At 33.9% G+C, this 23,462-nt stretch overlaps 1 protein-coding gene across 6 annotated transcripts in view; it reads left to right on the forward strand.

The window, feature by feature from the left end:
* The window catches only part of DGKB (diacylglycerol kinase beta), a 639,375-nt gene that overhangs the window by 218,775 nt on the left and 397,138 nt on the right, over positions 1–23,462 (forward strand). For all 6 annotated transcript variants that reach the window (XM_024767053.1, XM_024767055.1, XM_024767059.1 and 3 more), the window contains 2 exons: positions 15,938–16,023; positions 17,939–18,028. In XM_024767053.1, coding sequence (XP_024622821.1) covers positions 15,938–16,023; positions 17,939–18,028 — 176 coding nt within the window. The remainder of the gene's footprint in view (positions 1–15,937; positions 16,024–17,938; positions 18,029–23,462) is intronic.

Consider the following 23,462-nt stretch of genomic DNA (forward strand, 5'->3'; position numbering starts at 1 on the left):
ATTTGTAATTTCGAAAACACATAACACATTCCACAGATTTCATTACTTTCTTAATTTAAAATATCATTTTATATAACAAAGTTTCTACCATATTTTACTTAAATAAAAACCCTCTTGAATCAGAACTATGACATATTACATATGTCTCTTGTTATGAAATCTTGTTGTGTCAGAGAGCTGAACAAAATCCTCAAAATGCTAAGAAAATGTTCATCAAAATTCAATCCAGCTCTACTGCAAATTTCCAGGAAAAAAAATCGTTGCTTTGCTAATGTAAAAACAAGGCACTCGATTGACCCTTTCAGTCCTAATGATTAATCATAAAATATGATGCATATGATTTTGCAATCCCCCTCAATTAGATGTGTGAGCATAATTTTGTCTCTGCCTTGATCAATGGAGTGACTGAGTTTGAGAAGTGATATATGTGTCTGTATTAAAGGTCAACATGTTAAATACAAGTAACAAAATGTAACATGCTTCTACAGTTAATAGTCCTATAACTTCTAGCCTTGTGAAAGAATTTTGGGCATTACAAGTCTATAGTCACTTTCCACAAACATCAACAAATCGATTATTACTTTAAAGATGTTGAAAACTCTGAACTTTTGTTACTCATTTCACAGAGAAAAGAACAACTCAATAACAGACTATAGATCCATGTGTTATTGTTTAGAGGTGATTTTTTATCCAAATTCCTTGAACACTCTAGAAAAATAACATTTTCTCCTAAGTTGGCTGTTGGAAATAACCAATGCATTTGTGTATATCCTTCTACCTGTTTCTTATTTTATTCTACAAAAGTCAAGTTTCTAATAAGTATCATAGACTATTTTATTTGACTATCCTCAGTTTGCTATTATTATCTAAGCCTGTCCAGCAAGCTCCCTGGCACAACTTTATCGTCAGCTCCAGGGAGTCAAATAACAGCATCTTACTATTGAGTGAAAATAAGAAAACTCATAGCAGATGATTATCTCAGAATCCTTTATTAATGATAATGTAGTAATGTACTCCTATAATTTAATTAGAAATAATAACAGTGGACTATTGAATGTAGTCCACACTCAAACAGAATAATGATTCAACAACTAAGTAAAAGTGAAATGGTAGTTTAACAATAACAACAGCAATCTCTCTCTCTCTCTATATATATATAGTATTAGTAATATAAATTGATTCAGCATGTATTAATTCAATGGCTACCAGGTGTCAGGAAAAAGTCTTAGCACTGCCAATTCACTATGAACAAAAGAAACATCACTTCCTGCCCTCATGGTCTTAGTGGAGGAAGGCACACATTAAATGAATAAAATATACACATGTCAGCAGGGAAGGTAAACAGAGTGTACATTGGTAGTGAGTGTTCTGTGATGGTTATTTTAAATAGGCTGAGCAGGGAAAGACTCACTGAGTATATAGACATGAAGGAGATGAGGAAGCAAGCCATTTGGTCATCACATAGAATCACATTTAAAGCAGAGGGAGGAGCAAGACGAAAAGCACCAGGATGGGAGAATATTTGACACGATTGGGGAACATTAGCAGGAAGGCCAGCATGGCTGGAGCGGAATGGATAGAGATAGCATATTAGAATAGCACTGACGGGCCAAATCACATAGGATCTTGCAACTACTGTGACCATAATAATTAAGTTTACCCAGGACTCTTCTGGTTTATTCCTGGTGTCCCAGCATCCAACTCAATTTAGTATTAGCATAAGAATTTTGTATTTTTAGTTTAAGTATTATTATTAATGGATACATTATAATAAACTTGAGGGGTTTGAGAGCTAATTTGCACATTCCTGCTTCTGCTGTTATCCTCCAGTCAGATGTAAGACACATATATGTCCAGTGAACACAGTTCTCACTTTAACCTATAATCATTTCATCTAAAAAAGCAACAAAACTTTCTCTTCCCAATCCTTCCCGCATACAAGCAACAACTTCTTCTGAAATACAGTGTACAGAGTATTCAAAGACAAAAATAAATGTTCACTGAAAGCCCTTGTTGGCCAACTGGTAGACTTGTTATGCCAGTCCATTATGCTGTGGCCTGTGCCTCTCCTCTCCTTGTGAGATGCAAATGGGAACAAATATAGCAATCAGCCTTGTCAGTGGAGATGTAGGAAATCACAGGTTAGATGTACATGAAATATATGTGAGGAAGAGAAGATGAGCAGTCGTGCCAAGAACGTTTAATGAAGTTTGAATACTCTTCCTTGGTGTCTTACAAATTAAACATGTAGTTTATAAATATTGTGTTATATTATGCATTTTTATTTTGCAATAAAACTTTTCAGCAAATATATCTCAAAAATGAAAATGCATATTAAATGAAAAATTAAGTTCTGCATTTCTATGAATTTTTGTTTTAAAAAGTGTTGATGATGAATACATAACTTCTATGAAATATTTATCAATCTTTACTGTCAGCAATGGGAACTCTAGTGATAACACTGACCATGTGGAAATCATAAACACAAAAATGCTAAAGAAGCATCAGTATCTGCCTCAAATTAATAGCGAACTCTCTGCTTGAAGGCAGTCATTTAAGCTGCGGAAAATCCCTTTGTATAACACTCTTTTAAGCATGATTTTTCATTTAGATCAAATGTGAGTTTTAAATTAATGTGCATTTTCAATTTCAAGTTTTCTTATGTGTGTTGTAAGTGAAGTAATAGCTGTTAAGAATTTGGTCGACTAGCAAAAGAAGAACTTTAAAAAGATCAAGTAATGCCATTTTTACATTAGAGTGATCAGATGTTTTAAATAGAAAATTCATTTATTGCAATTATGATTTGAGTGCATGCAACTTGTGGACCCCCAATCAAGTTTTTGGAAGTTCATTTGGATGATGGTAAAACATTGGACATTACTGATCACGTTATCACAGACTCAGTTAAAAAGTTCAGCGCTTAAGATTCAATTATTTGTTCCTATGGTGATAATTGGAATACAGAGTTTGGTGGAGCACATCATCATGACAAAAATATGTGTTTTACTAATGTAAGGAACATACAGATAAAAATATATGCTTTGCATTGGTTTTGGTATGCACATAAATCATAATTGCTTTCAAAGACACTTTAATAGTCTGTGAATTACAATGAAGGCCTCGATTGTCAAGTTGTATGCACGTGCACATACACACATTCACAAATTATTCAGTCATTCTCTTATTGATCCTACAGGTGCTAAGGGACCTTTGGGGGAAAAAGAAGTAAGACTCAAGTCTTAGGTCACTGAAGTAATGAAGTCTTTAACATTTCTGTGGATAATACTATACTAATTAGACTTTTTCAAATTATACCCTGCTCTTCCGTTTAAAACTCTAAAACTCAAGAAGCTTGAAAGTTTAAGGCAATTTGATATAGAGGCAATCAGCTTATAGAAATCTACAATTTGATCTCATCTTTTTATCTCTTCATAAATATGTTATTCAAAATGGTTCATAGGAAAAGCCAATAAATGGAAAATTTTTAAGTATATCAAGCTAATTAATTATTATGTTTTTATTCTAGATCATATGATGTCATATCTGTGAGCTATCTTAAATTTTCAGTTTGTTGTGATTTCTTATTTTAAATAACTATGTATATATTCATATATTACATTTATATATTTATATATAATTTATCTAAACCTAAATTTATATCCATTTTTTGCATATTTTTTCTTAAAGAGGGTTTCAGATTTTTCTAAACATCACATTCCACAAAACCAGTATTCATCCCTGATCCTAATTCATCAATCAGAGGCCATGGCAAGTAAATTATTCTAACTTATTTTCCTTACTCCTACCCTTATGAATACATTGATATTCATACCCATCCTGACTTCCTTCCCTCTCACTGGGTGAGGCATCTCTCCTCCTAAATAAGGTTCATTCAACTTCTGTTCTGGATCCCTGTTCCTCTTGGTTCTTTGATACTTAATTTATTATTCCCACCCTCTTATTATTACATCTTGAGCTGTTCCTATTCTAATGGCTTTTTAGCCCAAGTATGTAATCCCTTTTTAACATATGACTACTCTGTATTAAAATGACTTGGATTAGTTTATGAAAACCTGTGCGATGATGAAAGTGTTATAATAATCACAAATTACAACAGGAATGGTTAAAGGATAGAGGTTCAAGACCAAAAGGAAAACAGAAAAACAATTCCCAGGTCATTGTGGAGTTGCAAAAACATGAGCAACATGTGAAATTGAGGATACTCTCATTTTTAATTTGAAAAATCTCTATGGAAATGTATAGCTACTTACCTTCTCAACTCTTTTGTCTCTTCACAACTACATTTTTAATAAAATGGGCTATTCTTTCACTTTTCCATCACCTCTTCAGTGCAGTTGGGGTTTTGACTTTACTCTCCACTGACATTGCTATTGTCACTGATAAATTGCTAAGTGTTAAGTCACGTAGTTTTAGCTGTTTTCACCTATCTTAAAAGTCTCATCTCCCTTGGATATTAGAAAATCAATGTCTCCTATCTCTGAGGTGCTGCTTATTATATATCTGGATACATTCTCCTTAGTCACTTCTTTTAATATCATTTTTTCTTAGAATTTCACACTCAGAACTTCGTTCGTTTCATGTATATATGCTTTCTTAATTTTATAATAATCATAGTGATTTGTTGGTTGTATGCTAGGGAATATGCAAAATACTATCACTTTAAGAGTTAAGCATTTTCTCCTTTTGCCAATAAGGAAACTCATGATCAGGGAGCTTAAGGTTTGCTCAAGGTTTTAGTCTCATAAAAGAGCAAATCCATGTCTGTTGTACTGCAACATGATCTTTTATTTTTTTTAATTTAAGTTATTGAAGAATAGTTGATTTACAATGTGTTAGTTTCTGATATACAGCAAAGAGATTCAGGTATATATATATATATGTTTGCATTTGCTAATCCCAAACTCCCAATCAATGCCTCTCCCTCCCCCTTGGCAACCACAAGTCTGTTCTCTATGTCTGTGAGTCTGTTTCTGTTTCATAGGTAAGTTCATTTGCATTATAATTTAGATTCCACATATAAGTGATATCATATGGTATTCATCTTTCTCTTTCTGACTTACCTCATTTAGTATGAGAATCTGTAGGTGCATCCATGTTGCTGCAAATTGTATTATCTCATTCTTTTTTATGGTGGAGTAGTATTCCATTGTATGTATGTACCACATCTTCTTTATCCATTCCTCCATCGATGCACCTTTAGGTTGTTTCCATGTCTTGGCTATTGTAAATAGTGCTGCTATAAACATAGGGGTGCATGTATCTTTTCAAATTATAGTTTTGTCCAGATATATGCCCAGGAGTGGGATTGCTGGATAATATGGCAATTCTATTTTTAAATTTTTGAGGTACTTGCATACTGTTTTCCACAGTGGCTGTACCACTTTACATTCCCACCAACAGTGTGGGAGGGTTCCATTTTCTCCACTCTCTCTCCAGCATTTTTTTTTTATATATTGGAATGTAGGTTTTTTACAATGTTGTGTTAGTTTCAAATGTACAATAAAGTGCTTCAGTTATACATATTTTCAAATATACAACAAAGCGCTTCAGTTATACATATACATATATCTATTCTTTTTCAGATTCTTTTACCATATAGGTTATTACAGAGTATTGAGTAGAGTTCCCTGTGCTATACAGTAGGTCCTTGTTGATTATCCATTTTATATATAGTAGTGTGTATATATTAATCTCAACCTCCTAATTTATCCATCCCCCCACACCTTTCCCCTTTAGTAACCATACGTTTGTTTTCTAAGTCTGTGAGTCTGTTTCTGTTTTGTAAATAAGTTTAGTCATATCATTTATTTTAGATTCCACATATAAGTAATACCAGATGATATTTGTCTGTCTCTGTCTGACTTACTTCACTTAGTATGATAATCTCTAGGTCCATCCATGTAGTTGCAAATGTCATTATTTCATTCTTTTTTATGGCTGAGTAATATTCTATTGTATATATGTACCATATCTTCTTTATCTATTCCTCTGTCAATGGACATTTAGGTTGCTTTCATGTCTTGGCTATTGTAAATAGTGCTGCTATAAACATAGGGGTGCATGTATCTTTTCAAATTATAGTTTTGTCCAGATATATGCCCAGGAGTGGGATTGCTGGATAATATGGCAATTCTATTTTTAAATTTTTGAGGTACTTGCATACTGTTTTCCACAGTGGCTGTACCACTTTACATTCCCACCAACAGTGTGGGAGGGTTCCATTTTCTCCACTCTCTCTCCAGCATTTTTTTTTTATATATTGGAGTGTAGTTTTTTTATAATGTTGTGTTAGTTTCAAATGTACAATAAAGTGCTTCAGTTATACATATTTTCAAATATACAACAAAGCGCTTCAGTTATACATATACATATATCTATTCTTTTTCAGATTCTTTTACCATATAGGTTATTACAGAGTACTGAGTAGAGTTCCCTGTGCTATACAGTAGTTCCTTGTTGATTATCCATTTTATATATAGTAGTGTGTATATATTAATCTCAACCTCCTAATTTATCCATCCCCCCACACCTTTCCCCTTTAGTAACCATACGTTTGTTTTCTAAGTCTGTGAGTCTGTTTCTGTTTTGTAAATAAGTTTAGTCATATCATTTATTTTAGATTCCGTCTATAAGTAATACCAGATGATATTTGTCTGTGTCTGATTACCTAGGTCCATCCACGTAGTTGCAAATGTCATTATTTCATTCTTTTTTATGGCTGAGTAATATTCTATTGTATATATGTACCATATCTTCTTTATCTATTCCTCTGTCAATGGACATTTAGGTTGCTTTCATGTCTTGGCTATTGTAAATAGTGCTGTAGTGAACATTGGGGTGCAGGTATCTTTCCAAATTATGGTTTTCTCTGGATATACGTCCAGAATTGGGATTGCTGGGTCATATAGTAGCCCTATTTTCAGTTGTTTAAGGAACCTTATGGTTTCCTTTGCTGCAATACAACTCTATGTTCCTTCTTCTTATTCTCTTTTCATGATTTTGATCATCAAGTGTACACGGATTGCTTCCGACTATCTTCTTCCATCTCAGATTTCTCTGTCCATGTAGGTTTATTTGACTTAGTCTACATTTCCATGTTAATGTCCCATAGGTATCTCAAATTTCACATTCTAATACTAAACTCATTTTCTCACCCTTTTCTAAACCTGTTCACTAGCTTTATTCACTAACTTGATACATGGAAAGACCATTCACTTTTCCATCCCCTCTGACAATGCATTTATCCTCTTCTAGTTATTCTGCATTAACTGCATTAACTGTTTTCAAAACATCCCGTTTAAATGTGAATCAGATGTTTTCTTGTCTGCCTTCTCAATTAAGATACTTGATGTCAAGGACTCTTATCTTGCTTTTGAGTCTCTGGACTCTAACCCAGTTCCTGATACACAGTTGTAGTTAATAAATGCATATTAAATAAGCGAATTGATGCAGGTGCTATATCATTCATAAAATTACTTTTCTAGGTATATGGATTTTCCATGAAATGTATCTCTCTTTCTTAGGCATAGTTATTCTTTTGTATTTGATTCTAGTCAAAGTAATTTTCTAAAATAGATGTCTAGATGTATTTATTAATTCAAAATAACTTCTTCACATTCTAAAGTTAACTTGGTGGAATGATCTGATGCATATAAAATAAAACTCACTAAGTATTCCTTTGTTTTTATTCACTCACAACTGACTTGAAAGGGCTTCCCTGGTGGCGCAGTGGTTGAGAGTCCACCTGCCGATGCAGGGGACACGGGTTCGTGCCCCGGTCCGGGAGGATCCCACATGCCGCGGAGCAGCTAGGCCAGTGAGCCATGGCCACTGAGCCTGCGCATCCGGAGCCTGTGCTCCACAACGGGAGAGGCCACAGCAGTGAGAGGCCCGCGTACTGCAAAAAGAAAAAAAAAAAAATGACTTGAATGCATTTGATATTCATTTTAACACATTAATTTTCCAAAAAGTATGTGCACCATTCAAAGAAGGAACAAATATTTGGATTACTTTACAGAGCTTATTTATTGACTTCTTTCTATTTTGTATTACACTAGGGAGAATACTGAAGTTATTTAATGGCATAATATCATAGGTTTCCCAAGAGTAAATATTCATTCATTTTCTGTCTCTTATCTCTTTTTGTCATTTTTCTCTGCCTCTCTCCCTTTTTCTTCTAAAATACACATACACATATGAGATGTTTTTGAGATTTCCAGAGATAATGAAGTTAATGTTTCAATTATTAATGGCTCATTGGGATATATATTTTCTCAAATACTCTGAAAGTTTTTCTGAATATGATGAGAACAGCATTAAATTTTACTGGGTTCATAATGATGAGTCCAAATAACATTTTGTTTATAACCATTCCACTGTTTACATTAAATGCCCCCCCAAAACAGTATGAATCCATCTTCATACAGTATCCTCAAAAGACTAGCCAAATTCATTGAAACAGGTGAACTTCCTTATTTACCTAAACTTTGTAATTTATTGGTAAAATAGATTCAAGATGGGAAGACATAGCTATAATTAGTTTTACTTTAAGCTGAAATCATGGGGAAGGTACATTAAAGTTGATGAGTCATCACTTTGAAGCTGACATTATCAAAATCCACAGAAAAAGATGGCATATCCCCCCTCCCTTTTTAAATATATAGCATAGAGAAACTTTGAGGGACATAATTGCTTCATGCATAGATTTTGTCAGAGTGGCTGCAGCAGCAGTAATAATATCAGTGACACCAAGGTATGTATAGATACAGTTAGGGTATTAGAAAACGAGTTGGAAGGTATTAAGAATTGGTTTTCTAGACCAAAAAAAAAAAAAGTTTAATAAACAATAGCAACATCACAGACCAGGAAATTCTGCCTGATTTTAGTGAGACAGTTGTGAAGCCATCTAATCCTATAACTGTAAGAATAATATATAACTGTGTACATACAGGTATGAATATGAATTGAGCTGAATAATAAGAGATAAGTATGCTGTATCTGGCTCAAAATGTTTAAATCAAAATGCAGACCTTTCTTAAGGCAAGCTCTTTAAGTAAACTATTTTTTCTAAACAAAGAGGAGGAAGAAGAGGAAGAGAGTTGATGACATATGATAAAATCATTTTTGATCCTTCAGCCTTGTGTTTCTTAATACAAAGGAATGAATATGTACAATTAAATGAGCATTCACTCTGGAGTATTATGCTAACAGTATTTATCAATCGCACATTGGTTTCCTTTAAGTATTAAAGAATATAACTTTATAACATATAATGTACAGTATGTACACTCTTTAGTAGCCATACATTTATTATATTTATATGCTCAATCTGATACATCAAAATTAGATATAAATGGCAGGTATCACTTATTTTCCTTGCATAATAAAATGTGCTATTGGAATAAAAAGAAATTCCTACACATTGTCATTTAAGAAATCTCATTATTAGACACTTTCCAAGATAATGGAATCAGTACTGCAGTTTTTCTTTCTTAACTAGTTGTTGCAGTGTGCTTTTTAGATACTATTGTCAGACACTAATTTTTCTATATCAGTTTTATCCTAAAACTTATTTAAAATGGAAAGTAGACTTCTGAATCTTAGATGAAATATTTTGACTTGCTTTTAGTGGTATTAAGCATTATAATCTCACCACCCACTTTTTTTTAGGGTGTGCTGTAGTGGTGGCTGTTGAGCATATGTGATAAGAAGGCACTGGACACAGAGCTACTAAACACACATTAACATAGGTTCTTTTTTCAAATTTAGCTATCATGGATAAATTAAAAAACTGTCTAGGAGAACCAGTGCTATAATTACGAACACTGAAGACTCAAGAATAATTATCTGCTTTAAAAATCGTTTTAATTTTTAAAAATTTCCATAAAACGGCAAAAATAAATTCAGGAGCCATGAATGATTATTTCATTACAAAATGTTCATACCTACTAGTTTTCAAGTGAAACGTTGAAATTGATAGGTGGAACGTACAGTATATGGTAGTAAAGTTTCCGGAAAGGGGAGTCTTTTCAGACACTCCACATGGCTTCACCTTCCCCATCGTTAGGATGACCTATGAAGTGGGAGCCTCACATCTGCTGGTCTTTGCAGCTTAATGAATGAAAAGTCAATGGTCACATAAAGCCCTGCATTTTGACTCTCCACGTCTCTTGCATTTGTTTGTTCTCAGTCAGAGCTGTTATCATCTGAACTTACTGTCCCCAGTGCCATAAATAGGTCTCCTAATAGTATCAGCTTGGAGGTAGGAGAAGTCTCATCAATGTCCATCCAGCTTCGCTTGTTATAAAATTCTCTTCCTGACCATTTTGCCAGAATGCTGTGGGTGGGAGAGGTGATAAAATAGAGGAGTGGCAATCTGACCTATGAAATATGTGTACTCCTTTTAATAAAGATAAAATTATTAAATTAATAATAACCTCTGGATAGTACAATGTAATTTACATACACACTTTGTTTATTCCTTAAAACAGCCCAACAGAGCAGGTGGTATTAATTTAATTTTAAAGATAAGAAAACTGAAGCTCAGAATGATTAAATAATTATCCAAGGCTACTATTCAAGGAATGAATGAAATAAGAAATGAGTGACTCTCCAGGGAAAACTGCATGGATGAAGTGGATTAAGAAGTTAAGATAGAGAAGTCCATTTTCAACCCATTTAGCAATCAACTTACAGAGAGTAAGCTGGTCTGACAGTCACATGGGGTTTATGTTTGGGGTTAGGATGCTGCTGAAGAACCAAAGATGACAATTTTAAAAGAAAACAGATGAAACATCATCATGGATGGAAGAGTGGTGGTGAGTCATGTGGATGGTTAGGCTTTCACCAGAAACAACTGTGGTAAACTTTCCAGCTCTATGATAAACTTTTCAGCTACTGGCTTAATTTGTAAAGCTTTTGTAGGTTTCAGTGACAAGGTCTTTGAAAACTTAGGAGATAGACAAATTCAAGCAAAAATGTATTTGGTAAAAACTGATTTAGAAAGAATTAGAAAATAGGATCTTTTTCAGTAATGATTAAATGAATTGAAACATTTAATACCTCTTAATTAAAAAAAAAGAAATCAAAGACTCACTAGAAACTGGATAGTTGATATGCAAGTGCTACCAGTTTTAAGGAACTTCCAAAATTATATAGATGCCTCCAAAAAATGGAAAATAAGGGCATATTCTACAATTCATTTTATGAGACAGAAAAATTTTGATAAAAAGTTAGACAGGTGGTATGAAGAAGAAGAATAGTCTGTTGTGTTCATGAATGTAGATAAAAACTTCTGAACAAAATGTTAGCAAAGCAAAACCAATTTTCTATAACAATGTTAATAAACTGTCCAATTTGGGTATATGAAAGTATTATAAGAATGTTTTAATAATGCAGAAATATGTAAGTGTATATGCCCACATTACCGATGAAATGAAATCATCTCAATATCTCACAAGGTGCAGAGAATATTAACATTGATTCATAATAAAAATTCTATATAACAGAAATAGAAGAAAACTTTATTACCTGTATGAAAGGTGTCGCTCGAAAAAGAAAAGAAAATCCGTCCAACAAATATCATCCTAAGTTGGGAAATTATGAAAGTATTCCATTTAAATTCCGGGACAAGATATGGATATTCTGTATAAATACTCTAATTCAATAAAGTATTGAAGCTCTGGCCAGCACAATAAGACAGGGAGAGAAATAACAATTATAAGGATTGAAGATCACTAATAGTACCATTGTTATTAGCCTATGATACAGTTGTTTACGTAGAAATCCAAATGAATCTACAAACATAATATAGGCAATAGAAAAGAGGAGTAATGTGGCTGTTTGTGAGATCAATATATAAAAGTCAAATATATTTATATATACCAGCAACAAAAACATTAATTTTAATAAACAATTTAAAAATTTAAGGTACCGACATAAACTTTAAGACAACCAAGAATAAATCTAACAACGACCTGCAAGCAAAAAAAGTTGTAATTTATTTAAGAATATTAAAGAATAAGTTGATTGAAAAATCCTATATTCATGGATGAGGAATTAACACCATATAGATGTTATTTCTCCTAAAACTGATCAATAGACTTCATGTAATGCAATTTTTTAAAACATTTATGATTTTTGTGTGTGTGTTTTTATTTTCACCCTTATGGGATATGACAAGTTAAATTCAATATGTGTACAGTAAAGCAAAGAAAAAAATAATAGCTAAGATTTCATGTTCAATGAGACATAGATTAACTATAAAGCTATAGTGTTGTAAGAATGTGGTACTGGTTCAGAGATGGACAAATTCATGAATAAAATAGAACAGATTCTAAAAAGAAAAATACCCACATATGGAAATTTGATTTATGATGGATTTGCATGATAGAAAACTGAATTATCCAAAACATGAAAAGATGGATTTAAAAATGAAAAGAAAAATAGTTGCACAACACCCAAAAGGACAGAAGAAAGGAGGCAAGAATGGGAGGAATGGAGAAAGAGAAAGGGAGGGCAGAGGGATGAAAGAAGGCAGTGAAGAAGGGAAAAGAAAAAAGGGATCACTACTAGACAGAACCACTCTAGAGTATTGTGTATATTTTATATATATTATCTATTCTATTCCAATAACTCACACCATCCTATCTTACATCACCACATTAAATTTCTATGTCAAAATTAAAACTAAGGGGCTTCCCTGGTGACTCAGTGGTTAAGAATCCACCTGGCAACGCATGGGACACGGGTTCAAGCCGTGTGGGAAGATCCCACATGCCGCGGAGCAACTAAGTCCGTGCGCCACAACTACTGAGCCTGCGCTCTAGAACCCACGAGCCACAACTACTCAGCCCACGTGCCACAACTACTGAAGTCTGCATGCCTAGAGCCCGTGCTCCACAACAAGAAAAGCCGCCGCAATGAGAAGCCCACGCACCGCAACGAAGAGTAGCCCCTGCTCACCACAACTAGAGAAGCCCACGTGCAACAATGAAGACCCAACGCAACCAAAAATACAATAAATTAAATAAATTTTTAAAAAAATTAAAACTGAAATTTTAGGAGAGTAAATGTGAACTCTCTTCTGTCCACTGAGGAAACATTGTTTGTTACACAAAGCAGGCCAAAGTGCTAGCCATTTATCAAAAGATTGATAAACTTGAATACCTTAAAACTAAAATGATACTTGTTAAAATATACATTAAGGAAAGTAAAAAACTTTAAACCTATAGGAAATATTTGCCCCAAAAAAGAGAAAAAAACCCAAAAGGATTAAAATCAAGAAGTAAAGAATTTTTACAAATCAACAAGTGAAAAAGGAGTAAAGATATGAAAAGGCATTTCACAAACGAGGAAACACATAAAATTACCAAGTATGACATTACAAGTGTTAGGATGGGCTCGGCACAGTTTTTTTCCACCTTCTTTTACGTACCTACATTGGTACAACTTCTATAGGAAACAGTTTGGCATGATATTGTAAAGTTGCAAAAGTGGTCACTGTCCATGAGCACCAGAAAATATGTCCAAAATGCATTTTTTATGAGAACATAAAGCTAATCAATCCAAATATCCATTGTATGGATTTTAAAAAGCATACCCACATAAATGGTATTAAACACAGCAGTAGAAATAAAATAACTCTTCAACTACACGTGGATGGACATTCAGCTACTACATGGAGGAGTGTTAGTAACAATGCTGAGATGAAAAAGCAACATACAAACAATGTGTTGTTTATGGCATACACATGCTAACCTTAAATTCAGAATAGTGGTCACCTTTGTTAACGAGGAAGGGGGTGCTATAGGGAAGGAACGCAGGTATATGTAAGTTATTAGGAATATTCTACTCTCTGGGTTGGGCAACTGGTATATAGGTGTTTATTATATTGCTTATATAACAGCAAACTAACCAGTGATAGCCTGGAAGAAAATATTTCAATATGTCTAATGAAAGGTAAATGTCCACAATACAGTGCATGAGGAAATACAGGAAATTTTCATGTTCTAAATATTTGTGGCTCTTAGTATCAGGGGATGGGGTTTTAGTTGATTTGTTTACATTTCTATTATGTTTACGCACTGTTTGTATTACATTAACCAAATGTTTTTTTCCAATGATGCTAATTTAAATTAAAATATCACTCATGATACGTAGAGTTTATAAGATAATAAAATGCAATTTATGGAAAAGGACAAGGCTTTAAAGATGCAGTTCACAAAGGAGGTCACACATGTGTAAACCTAGGAAAATATGTTCAACCTACTAGTAAACAGGCATGTGATAATGCAATAACAGCACCATGGTATTTTTCACTTTTTGAAGAAACATCATAAAGTTGTTTATATGTAGTGTTTTGGAGTTTCAAGGAAGTGGGCCCTTACATTTTCTACAGTGGGCGCCATTCAGAGGGTATCATAATGTTGTAGTGGAGTATTTCCCTTATAGAAGATTAGCTTTCAGAACATAATGCACTTGTTCACATAAATGTATTCAAATAATGTTAACTACGATACCTGGTTTTTTGTGACAGTGAAACACCAAAGAGTTTAAAAGTACATGAAATGGCTTATTTAATCATAGAATATATACCCTATTTAATACATTCACTTATAATAAATCTTTATATATACACTGACACAGAAAGATCTCTGACGTTTTTAAGTCAAAAAATGCACACGGATAAATTAAAAGGATGTATAGCATAATCCCATTTATGTTAAAAATATGTGTGATAAAATTTACATGTGTACATTTATATATGTAATCCTATAGAAAATGTTCTTGTGGTATCCGCAGGGGATGGGTTCCAGGACTCTCCAGATACCAAAATCCACAGATGCTCTTAGTCCCTTATATAAAAAGGCATAGTGTTTGCGCATACTTTAAATCGTCTTTGGGTTACTACAGTACGTAATAAAATGTAAATGATATGTAAATAGGTGTAAATACAATATAAATGCTTTGTAAATATATAGTTGCGGCTCACCAAATTCGAGTTTTGCTTTTTGAAACTTTCTGGATTTTTTTTTTAAGATTTTTGATCCCTGGTTGGTTGAATCTGCATATGTGGAACTTGTAGATATGGAGGGCCAACTGTATTATATTGTTACCATTGGGGCAAGAAAGGTGAAGAGGCACATTCTAAATATTCTGTCCTATTTCAATTCTTTTTTTTTTTTTTTGCAAGAAAATAAGCATGTATGATTGTATAACTGGATGCACTACCTACCTTTGTAATTTTCCCCAAGGTAGGTTGCATTAATAAGCACACTGCATGCAGTAGCAGCAGAAGCAGTGGACATTTATCACAGCTGACCCCGCAATTAGTCTTGAGTATTCCTGGGTGGCAAACACTGCCAGGCAGGTCAAAAGACAGTGGGAAGCCTGGCTTCTAGTTGCAGATTCAGTCAGAAGGAAACACTGAATACAGTTGGCTAAAACCTCATATGCAGCCTGATCATTTTCTCCCAGTAACGGAGAAGGCAGAAAACTCTCAAAGACATATTTACTGACCTATTGGTCACATTTATATAATTATTCAAAAGAATTGTTTATCAATAAAAATTAGTAAATGAAACAATTTTGTATATGTCACTCTGCATTATGTGAACTGCATACCACATATGGGAGTATATCTTAATGAAAATTATTATAATTTATTAACTTTATTTTTTTAACTTTAGAGTTGATAAAAGAAAAAATATATTTATTATAGAATATAGAGTATATAATGCCAATCTTTAACTTAGGACATGTTAATACTTTTATTTTAGAATTTCATTCTACATAAGAATTTAATGTTTTTCAATAAAATCAAAATCTTTCATTAGATGAAATGCTAAATATACAAAACTAAAAATGTCCTAATTTTGAAATATCAATCATGTGCCATAACATGCTTATTTTTCAGGTTAAACTTTTTCCGTGATGTTCCTGATTTCAGAGTGTTAGCCTGCGGTGGAGATGGAACTGTGGGGTGGATTTTGGACTGCATAGGTAATGAAGACACACATTTAACGTAGCTGGGGTGAGAGTGGTAACCTTAAATTCTGTGTATTTTGTTTGTTTATTTAGTGCATCCATATCTTTGGATGTGGATGCATTAAATAAACAAAATACATAGTGATACACTTAGACATCTGGAATGTTACACACTGTTTACTGGCTTAATTTATTCATCTATATTTCAAATTTTTAACTGACAAAATAATTTACAAGTAACTAGAAATCCTTCTTTTCTCATTCATTTCTCTTGGAATTTAATAAGCTCTCAAATATTTCTGGATCTGCATTGACCAATCTTTTTTAAAAATAGGCCTCTTCATAAAAAGGAAAGATTGATTCAAAAGAAGTTTCACTATCTATATATATTGAAGCAAACTTTTATTTAGTCAGTGCAGTTGAGAATATTTTACCTTTTCATACTCTCAAAAATATTCAAATTAGGGCTTCCCTGGTGGCGCAGTGGTTGAGAGTCCGCCTGCCGATGCAGGGGACACGGGTTCGTGCCCCGGTCCGGGAAGATCCCACGTGCCACAGAGCGGCTGGGCCCGTGAGCCATGGCCGCTGAGCCTGCGCGTCCGGAGCCTGTGCTCCGCAACGGGAGAGGCCACAACAGTGAGAGGCCCGCGTACCGGAAAAAAAAAATAATAAAATAAATATTCAGGGGCTTCCCTGGTGGCGCAGTGGTTGAGAGCCCGCCTACCGATGCAGGGGACACGGGTTCGTGCCCCGGTCCGGGAAGATCCCACATGCCGCGGAGCGGCTGGGCCCGTGAGCCATGGCCGCTGAGCCTGCGCGTCCGGAGCCTGTGCTCCGCAACGGGAGAGGCCACGGCGGTGAGAGGCCCACGTACCACAAAAAAAAAATAATAAATAAATAAATAAATAAATATTCAAATTAAAAATGAATACATATTGTCAGCACACTTTGGGTACGCATCTAACGACTTTAATCTACTAACATTTTAAAAACAGGTAAAATTGTATTCTTTGGCCTTCCAATAATCAATGTCAGTAGTGTTAATATATTTAAGGAGAAAAACCAGAGTTCAAGAACTGCAAAAATTAAGGAGTTGCTTGAACAATATCTGAGAACTTGTAAGAATTTTAGTGAAAACAGGAGGATATTGTTGGTTTGCATTAGCCCTCAAAATCTAAGCCTTGGCTAGTACACTGTGGCACATCCCTACATAATCTATTCCCTCCCCGTTCCTACACACCCACATATGCTTACTTTGAAGGGCTGAGAAGAGAGAAAAATAAAGAAAAATAATATATGTTTGTGAGATTTGCTCAGTGATTCAAACAAAAGCATGTGGAATTTCAGTGGCAAATATCTTTACTGGACTCAAACACTATGTTGTATAATGTTGAACCTCAAACAAAACCTGGTAATCTTTTACGTCGTTGACTCTGACACAGAGCAGCACAAAACCATTGTTAGTGTTTTACTAACTTTTAGAATTCCACTACTTTCAAAATATTTTATTCCTTAAAGTGTACCTCGAGTTGATGCTGCAAAGGACTTTTTATAGGAAGCTACTTCTCCACTCTGCTTACGTCCTTGTATGAATATTCCTGTGTTGCATATACCTGCATCCTTGAGAATTTGAACGGAGTTAATTCAAACACGCTACAATTTTTAACTGAATTAACATATTTAAAAGGCTTTCCTCATGCATAAGTCTTGAAAATTCCTGTCACTCTGTGAATTTTGGTATTTATTTGTTTTATAAATTGCTAGAAATACATACAAATTAATCAATTTATAATTGTATATAACTATAAAATAGAACGTTTTATGTTTATAAGTACCTGGTGGAATGCCTTCCATGCCAAGCTGTGTTTATTTCATTGTTGTTCTGTCTGTGATCAAAAATTTATTTTATTTCAATTTTTCAATTCTACAGAAAAGGCAAATGTAGTCAAGCATCCTCCAGTGGCTATTCTGCCTCTCGGGACCGGCAATGATCTAGCAAGATGCCTGCGATGGGGAGGAGGTAAAATAGCTAAAAAAAAAAAAAAAAATCTTAAAAAACAGAGATATAGTACAGAGCACCCTTCCCCCCAAAACTAAATCCAGCATTTCTTCACTGCATGACAGCTGCCATGTGATTTCAGCAAACATAATTGCTGTCAGATATGTAGTATAATTTTGAACAATCATCTAGGGTAGAGAAACAAATAGTGGACCAAGAGTTAGACTGTGAGTGCTAATTATATACTTGATGGGGCAGGCAAGCTTCCAACCCTTTTTGGTTTTGGGGTTTCCAATTTAAGAAATGAGATAAGCATGGGATAACTCTAAAATAATGTTCACATTTGTAATCTCTGAGTGTGTGAGAAAATCACAAACAAAGGAAAAAAACTGAAAGGCTAACAAATGACTTGTCCAGGAATAAGTACAAGAGGTAACACATTTTCTGAGACCCACTTTGCACCAGGTGGTGTGTTCTGCACTGGGGTACAGGGTTAAGAAAAGAAAGAAAACAATATCTGCTTTCAACAGAGCCTTAAATTCTAGTGGAACATGAAGTCATGTATAAATTGTGAGACTTCCTACTGACAAGTAAGATGATAATCAACATAATGAACGACCTCACCTAGGAATTGATGAGGTGACGTAAGAAGAATCCTAATAGGTGGATAATGACGGAGCCACATAGAACTGGGGGTGGATGTCATAGGCAGAGGGAACATCAAGTCCAAAGGCCCAGAGATACAAAGGCACTTGACATTACTGAAGGAACTGAAAATGGAATAGTGTAGATGGAACAGGTGAGTAAGGGGAGAATATTTCAAGATGAGATCTTAAAATAATTTGAAGTGTCATTAACAGGCTAAACTTACCAGAAGATATCAAAGAAAAGAAAACCATATTTTGCTAAATAAACAAGAACCTAATCCTAAATATTTTTAGCATCTAAACTCAGAGAAGTTTGAAAAGTGTCTAGTAAGACAGTGTAAATCAGAAGCCCTTGGGAAGCTTGTTAAAAAATATAGTGGACCGACCTTACTTCAAATATGCTAAATGGAAATCTCTAGAGATGGGACCCAGGCAGTTGATTTTTTTTTTTAAGCAAACTCCCTAAGTAACTTGATTTACAACAAAATTTGAGAAGAATTGTTCCATGAATACCTGGGCAACTTGTGAACTCTAAGATGTATATACATGTATTTGTGTATTTGACGGAATTTGAAACCAAGTTAAAAAACATGGTATATGATATATTTGTAACTTTCATTAAGGATATAACTTAGTAGAAGAATATTATAAAATACTGAGTTAAATTGTATAGAATCTAAAGATAGATATAGATAGATAGATAGAATGAACCATTGCTTACGAGATGCTTATATTTGCCAATGTTAATATACGTGTATTGATTAAAAGGAAGAGAATCATGCATGTGGCTTCTTACGTATTCCTCTGGAAATATTTTTGATATTTGAAAATTAATAATTTTATTTTGGTTTCAAGCTGGCAAATGACTTAAATCTCAAAATTGATATAGAAGTTCCATTCAGGGCATCTTCTAATTATTTCCTTGTAAACAGTTTTAAAGATATTCTTATCAGTGGCCAAAGACACATGGATTATAGTATATGTCAAAGTGTATATTGATGATGAACTCTTTGTGCATGTCTAGCATGTGCTGGCACTATTCTAGGTGGTGGATATTAAATGAGAAAATAAAGGGTTCTTACCCTTTTGGAGGTTACATTTTCATTGAGTACACAGATAATAAATCACTGAATAATGAAATATATAATTACAAAATAAGGTCAAGGTTATGAAAGAATCACAGTGTATTTTCAGAGAATAACCGAGGGGAACTATTCAGCTATATGGTCAAGAAGACCTCTCTGAGGAAGTAACATTTAAGCTGGATTTAAAATATGAGGAAGAAAGAGTGAGCTCTTTGTACTGAAAGGACTGAAGGAAGGCTGACGTAACTCTAAGAGGTCATGGGGCAGTGGGTAGGTATGGCCTCAGCGGGGTGAATAGGATGACGTTGGAGAGAGAATCAGGAGGTAGATTATGCAGGTCTTAATGGTCATGGTAAAAATTTTATGTGATTGACTTTGAAACACACAGTGAAACTTTGGAAGAGTGGCACAGTGACATTTGTGTTTTCAAAATAGGTTAATTTGGGGGCATAAAAGACTGTTAAGAAAATGTGGCAATGTGGGGAAGCATAGTTTTTGAAAGGAGAATTTGGATTACCATTGTATTTAGAGGATAAATGGGCTGGGCTAGGGTGGGGGTAGTACAAATGAGACAAGTGCCCACACTGACATTTTCAGGGATAGACTGATACAACGTGCCAATGGATTGGGTAGGGACTTTGGGGAAAGTGAGGTATCAAGGGGGACCTTGGGCAAGATGCCCAAGGTGAGCAATTAGGAAAATGGAGGTGCGATCTGCTAGAGTTTACTAATAAAGAAACATGCTCTGGGGTGGCATTATTTCTTGTCAGGCGTCTAACTTTGAGCAAGTTGCTTAACAACTGTGTGCCTCAGACTCCTCACCAGAACTTGAAGAAAATAATGGTATCTGCCTTGGAGGTTCTTAACACCCAACTATCAAATTGTTTCCCCAGTGTCTGGGCTGAGTCCTTCCTGTAATTATAGTAATTATCATTATGCTTAACATTTGGGAAAGAAATTACTTTATTCAACCAATAATCCTTTTGTTCATGTAATATCACTGGAATCTATTGACTGGAAGCTTAATTTTTATGAGTATATTTACATATTTTGGAAAACATAACACTGTACACATATAAGATGTTGTAGGACATTTGAAAAAAATACTTAATTTACATTCTCTTTGCAATTTTTCTGGCAATGATTAATCTCTCAAGCAAAATTCTGAAGTTTACTGCAAGAAAAATGTTGTTTTGTGAAGAGTAAGGGGGTAGGAGGCAGAATTTTACACGGAACACACTCTTACAAATATATGTTTTTGCTTTTCTTTATGTGATTTTAAATTTGTAAAAATTTCTATGACATTTTAGATAGAATCAGTCATTATGATAGCATCATATCATTAAAGCGAAGATAAATACTAATTACTTTTTCTTTTGGTTGCTTAGCCTAGAGTGATTATAGGCTTTAAATCAAAATAATGGAGCAAAATAGCATCATTCTTTTCTGGAACAAGCTTTGTTTGCATATTTAGTAAGTTTAATTTATCTTTTTTTAAAAAAGATAATCTTTTTGAGTTCAGGAATCCTATTTATAGTTATGGATCATTATTAAACAAGCTTGAGCACAGATAAATCTAAACAAGTAGGGCATAGATATTTGTTAAATGGGGAACTACAATTTGGAATTCTTCACCTTTGAGAATTAGCACTGAACTGCAGGTATGATTCTCCAAATAGATTTATTGCCTCTCTCTTTCCATTTTTACTTGGCTAGAAGACTGATTGATACCAGCCTTTTTCATACATAGCCATAAAAACTTTGAGAACATATCCAGTGCTAAAGAATTTAAGTTAATTGACCCTACTTAATCTAGCTGTATTAATTCTTTCATTAAATTCAATTCTATTATGTTGTCTCCTGGTCGGTTGCCGTTCGTACATTTTTCCAGTGTTATGCTGAACGATGCTTCTATTAACCTGAGATGTAGCTGAGGACGAGCTCAATGTTTGTTTTACAGCATTATCATTTACTCATATTTCTGCTGAGTGGGTTTGTGTATAATACTGTATATTAAATATACTGTATTTTCATACTATATTATACATTAGTTTAATGTCTATAAATTCATTTATATCTAAAATGATCATACTTATTTTCAAACAAGAGTAGAATTTGGAAAATAGGTGAATATATTTAACTGTTTTTAATTCAATGCAATAGGTAAACATATATATATATATATGTAATTTATTTGGGGGGCATTAAAAGAAATTAAAAAGAAAATAAACATTGGGAATGAGGGCGGAACTATTAAGAAACACCTGAAAAATAAGTACGCTTAATTACTATACTCTTGTAGTTTAAACAATTCAGTGTTTTATCACTGAGTACAATTATATGTATATTATGTAAGTTCATAATTTTTGAATTATGCTATAAAATATGGTATGACATTTATTGAAATGGTTTTTAATACTTTTAATGTTTATATCTGTGTAGTCGTTGTTTGTTGTACTCTTTGCTGTGTGTATTGAATGGTGCATAATTAGTTTCTAGACCTGTGTAAGGTAAGAAGAGATGGCAGGCTCCAAGATACGTATTCCTGGTTTCTGGCTGCCTTGCCCCTCTAATAGTTAATTCAACAAATACAGCATAAATGTAATTTAATCTTGCCATATTACAGTGCCTATTCCCTTTTCTTTTAATGCAATCGGTTTTTCCAGAGTTATGTGTGCTAACACATCTAACGAGGACTCATAGCCTCTGGCATTTTCTTGTTCAACAAATAAATTATTAAAATATAAATGAAGTTGGACACGGAAAAAGATCTATGAAAATATTGTTGCTACTCAAAATATCATTGTAAGAATGTGTATAGAGTTAGAAAGATTATTTAACTTAGTACAACCTTTCAAATTCTAATGCCATTGTCAGTATTATTGTTGACAACTTTCTATTCTTTTGCCTTATATACTAAGACCTTTTATGCATTTTCTCATTTTTTTTCTCATTTAATTCTCACACCAAACCTAAGTTTTTACAGAGGGAGAAACTGTTTAGAATGTTAAAAGCAGACACTGAAGTAAATAACACAGCCAGGATTAGGCTACAGCCCTAATTAACTATAATGTTAGATACCTAAAGGTACATTTAAGAGAAAGTATAATATTAAGCAACAAATTTCTTTTCTGGCCATGGTGACTATCTATAGTAGATTTATTTAAAAGTGGATTTGTTGGACATTTACTGCAGGGCACACCTGGTGAAAGGAACTTGGGGGGCGAAAAATGAAAATAACTATAGCGCACCATGCTAGTTCTGTGGTAGGGCTAGTTTTGAGAACTGTGTACTGTGGTACTGTACAGAATCCATTATTTTGGGAGGGTGGCTTCTGGAAAAAAGTGTTATCAAATATAAAGCCTGCAGAGGGAGTAGAAGCAAGGGACACGTCTAACGTGGCATCCAGGCTTTTTACTATAGCAACTGGGTGGAGGGGAAAGTCAGCTGTTTTTCGGAGGGAGAGTTCACAGGAGGATGATACCAAAGCACATCATTAATTCCACTTTGAATAAATACATTGATAAAAAGTTTTGTGAGGGGTATGCATTGGAGATGTTCATTTGGCAGTTGGCTGTACTGTGAATTTGTCCCACAGGAGCGAAATATGAGTTACAAATTAAAGCTAAAGATAAAATATTGGTATGAGTATAATAAGATTATAGTTAATTCTTCAACCTGTGTTAGAATTTGCTTTAAAATGCATTATTTAGCTTTAGAATG

Source organism: Neophocaena asiaeorientalis, unplaced genomic scaffold, assembly GCF_003031525.2.
Source record: "Neophocaena asiaeorientalis asiaeorientalis breed wild unplaced genomic scaffold, Neophocaena_asiaeorientalis_V1.1 scaffold70, whole genome shotgun sequence".
NCBI classification, from domain to species: domain Eukaryota; kingdom Metazoa; phylum Chordata; class Mammalia; order Artiodactyla; family Phocoenidae; genus Neophocaena; species Neophocaena asiaeorientalis.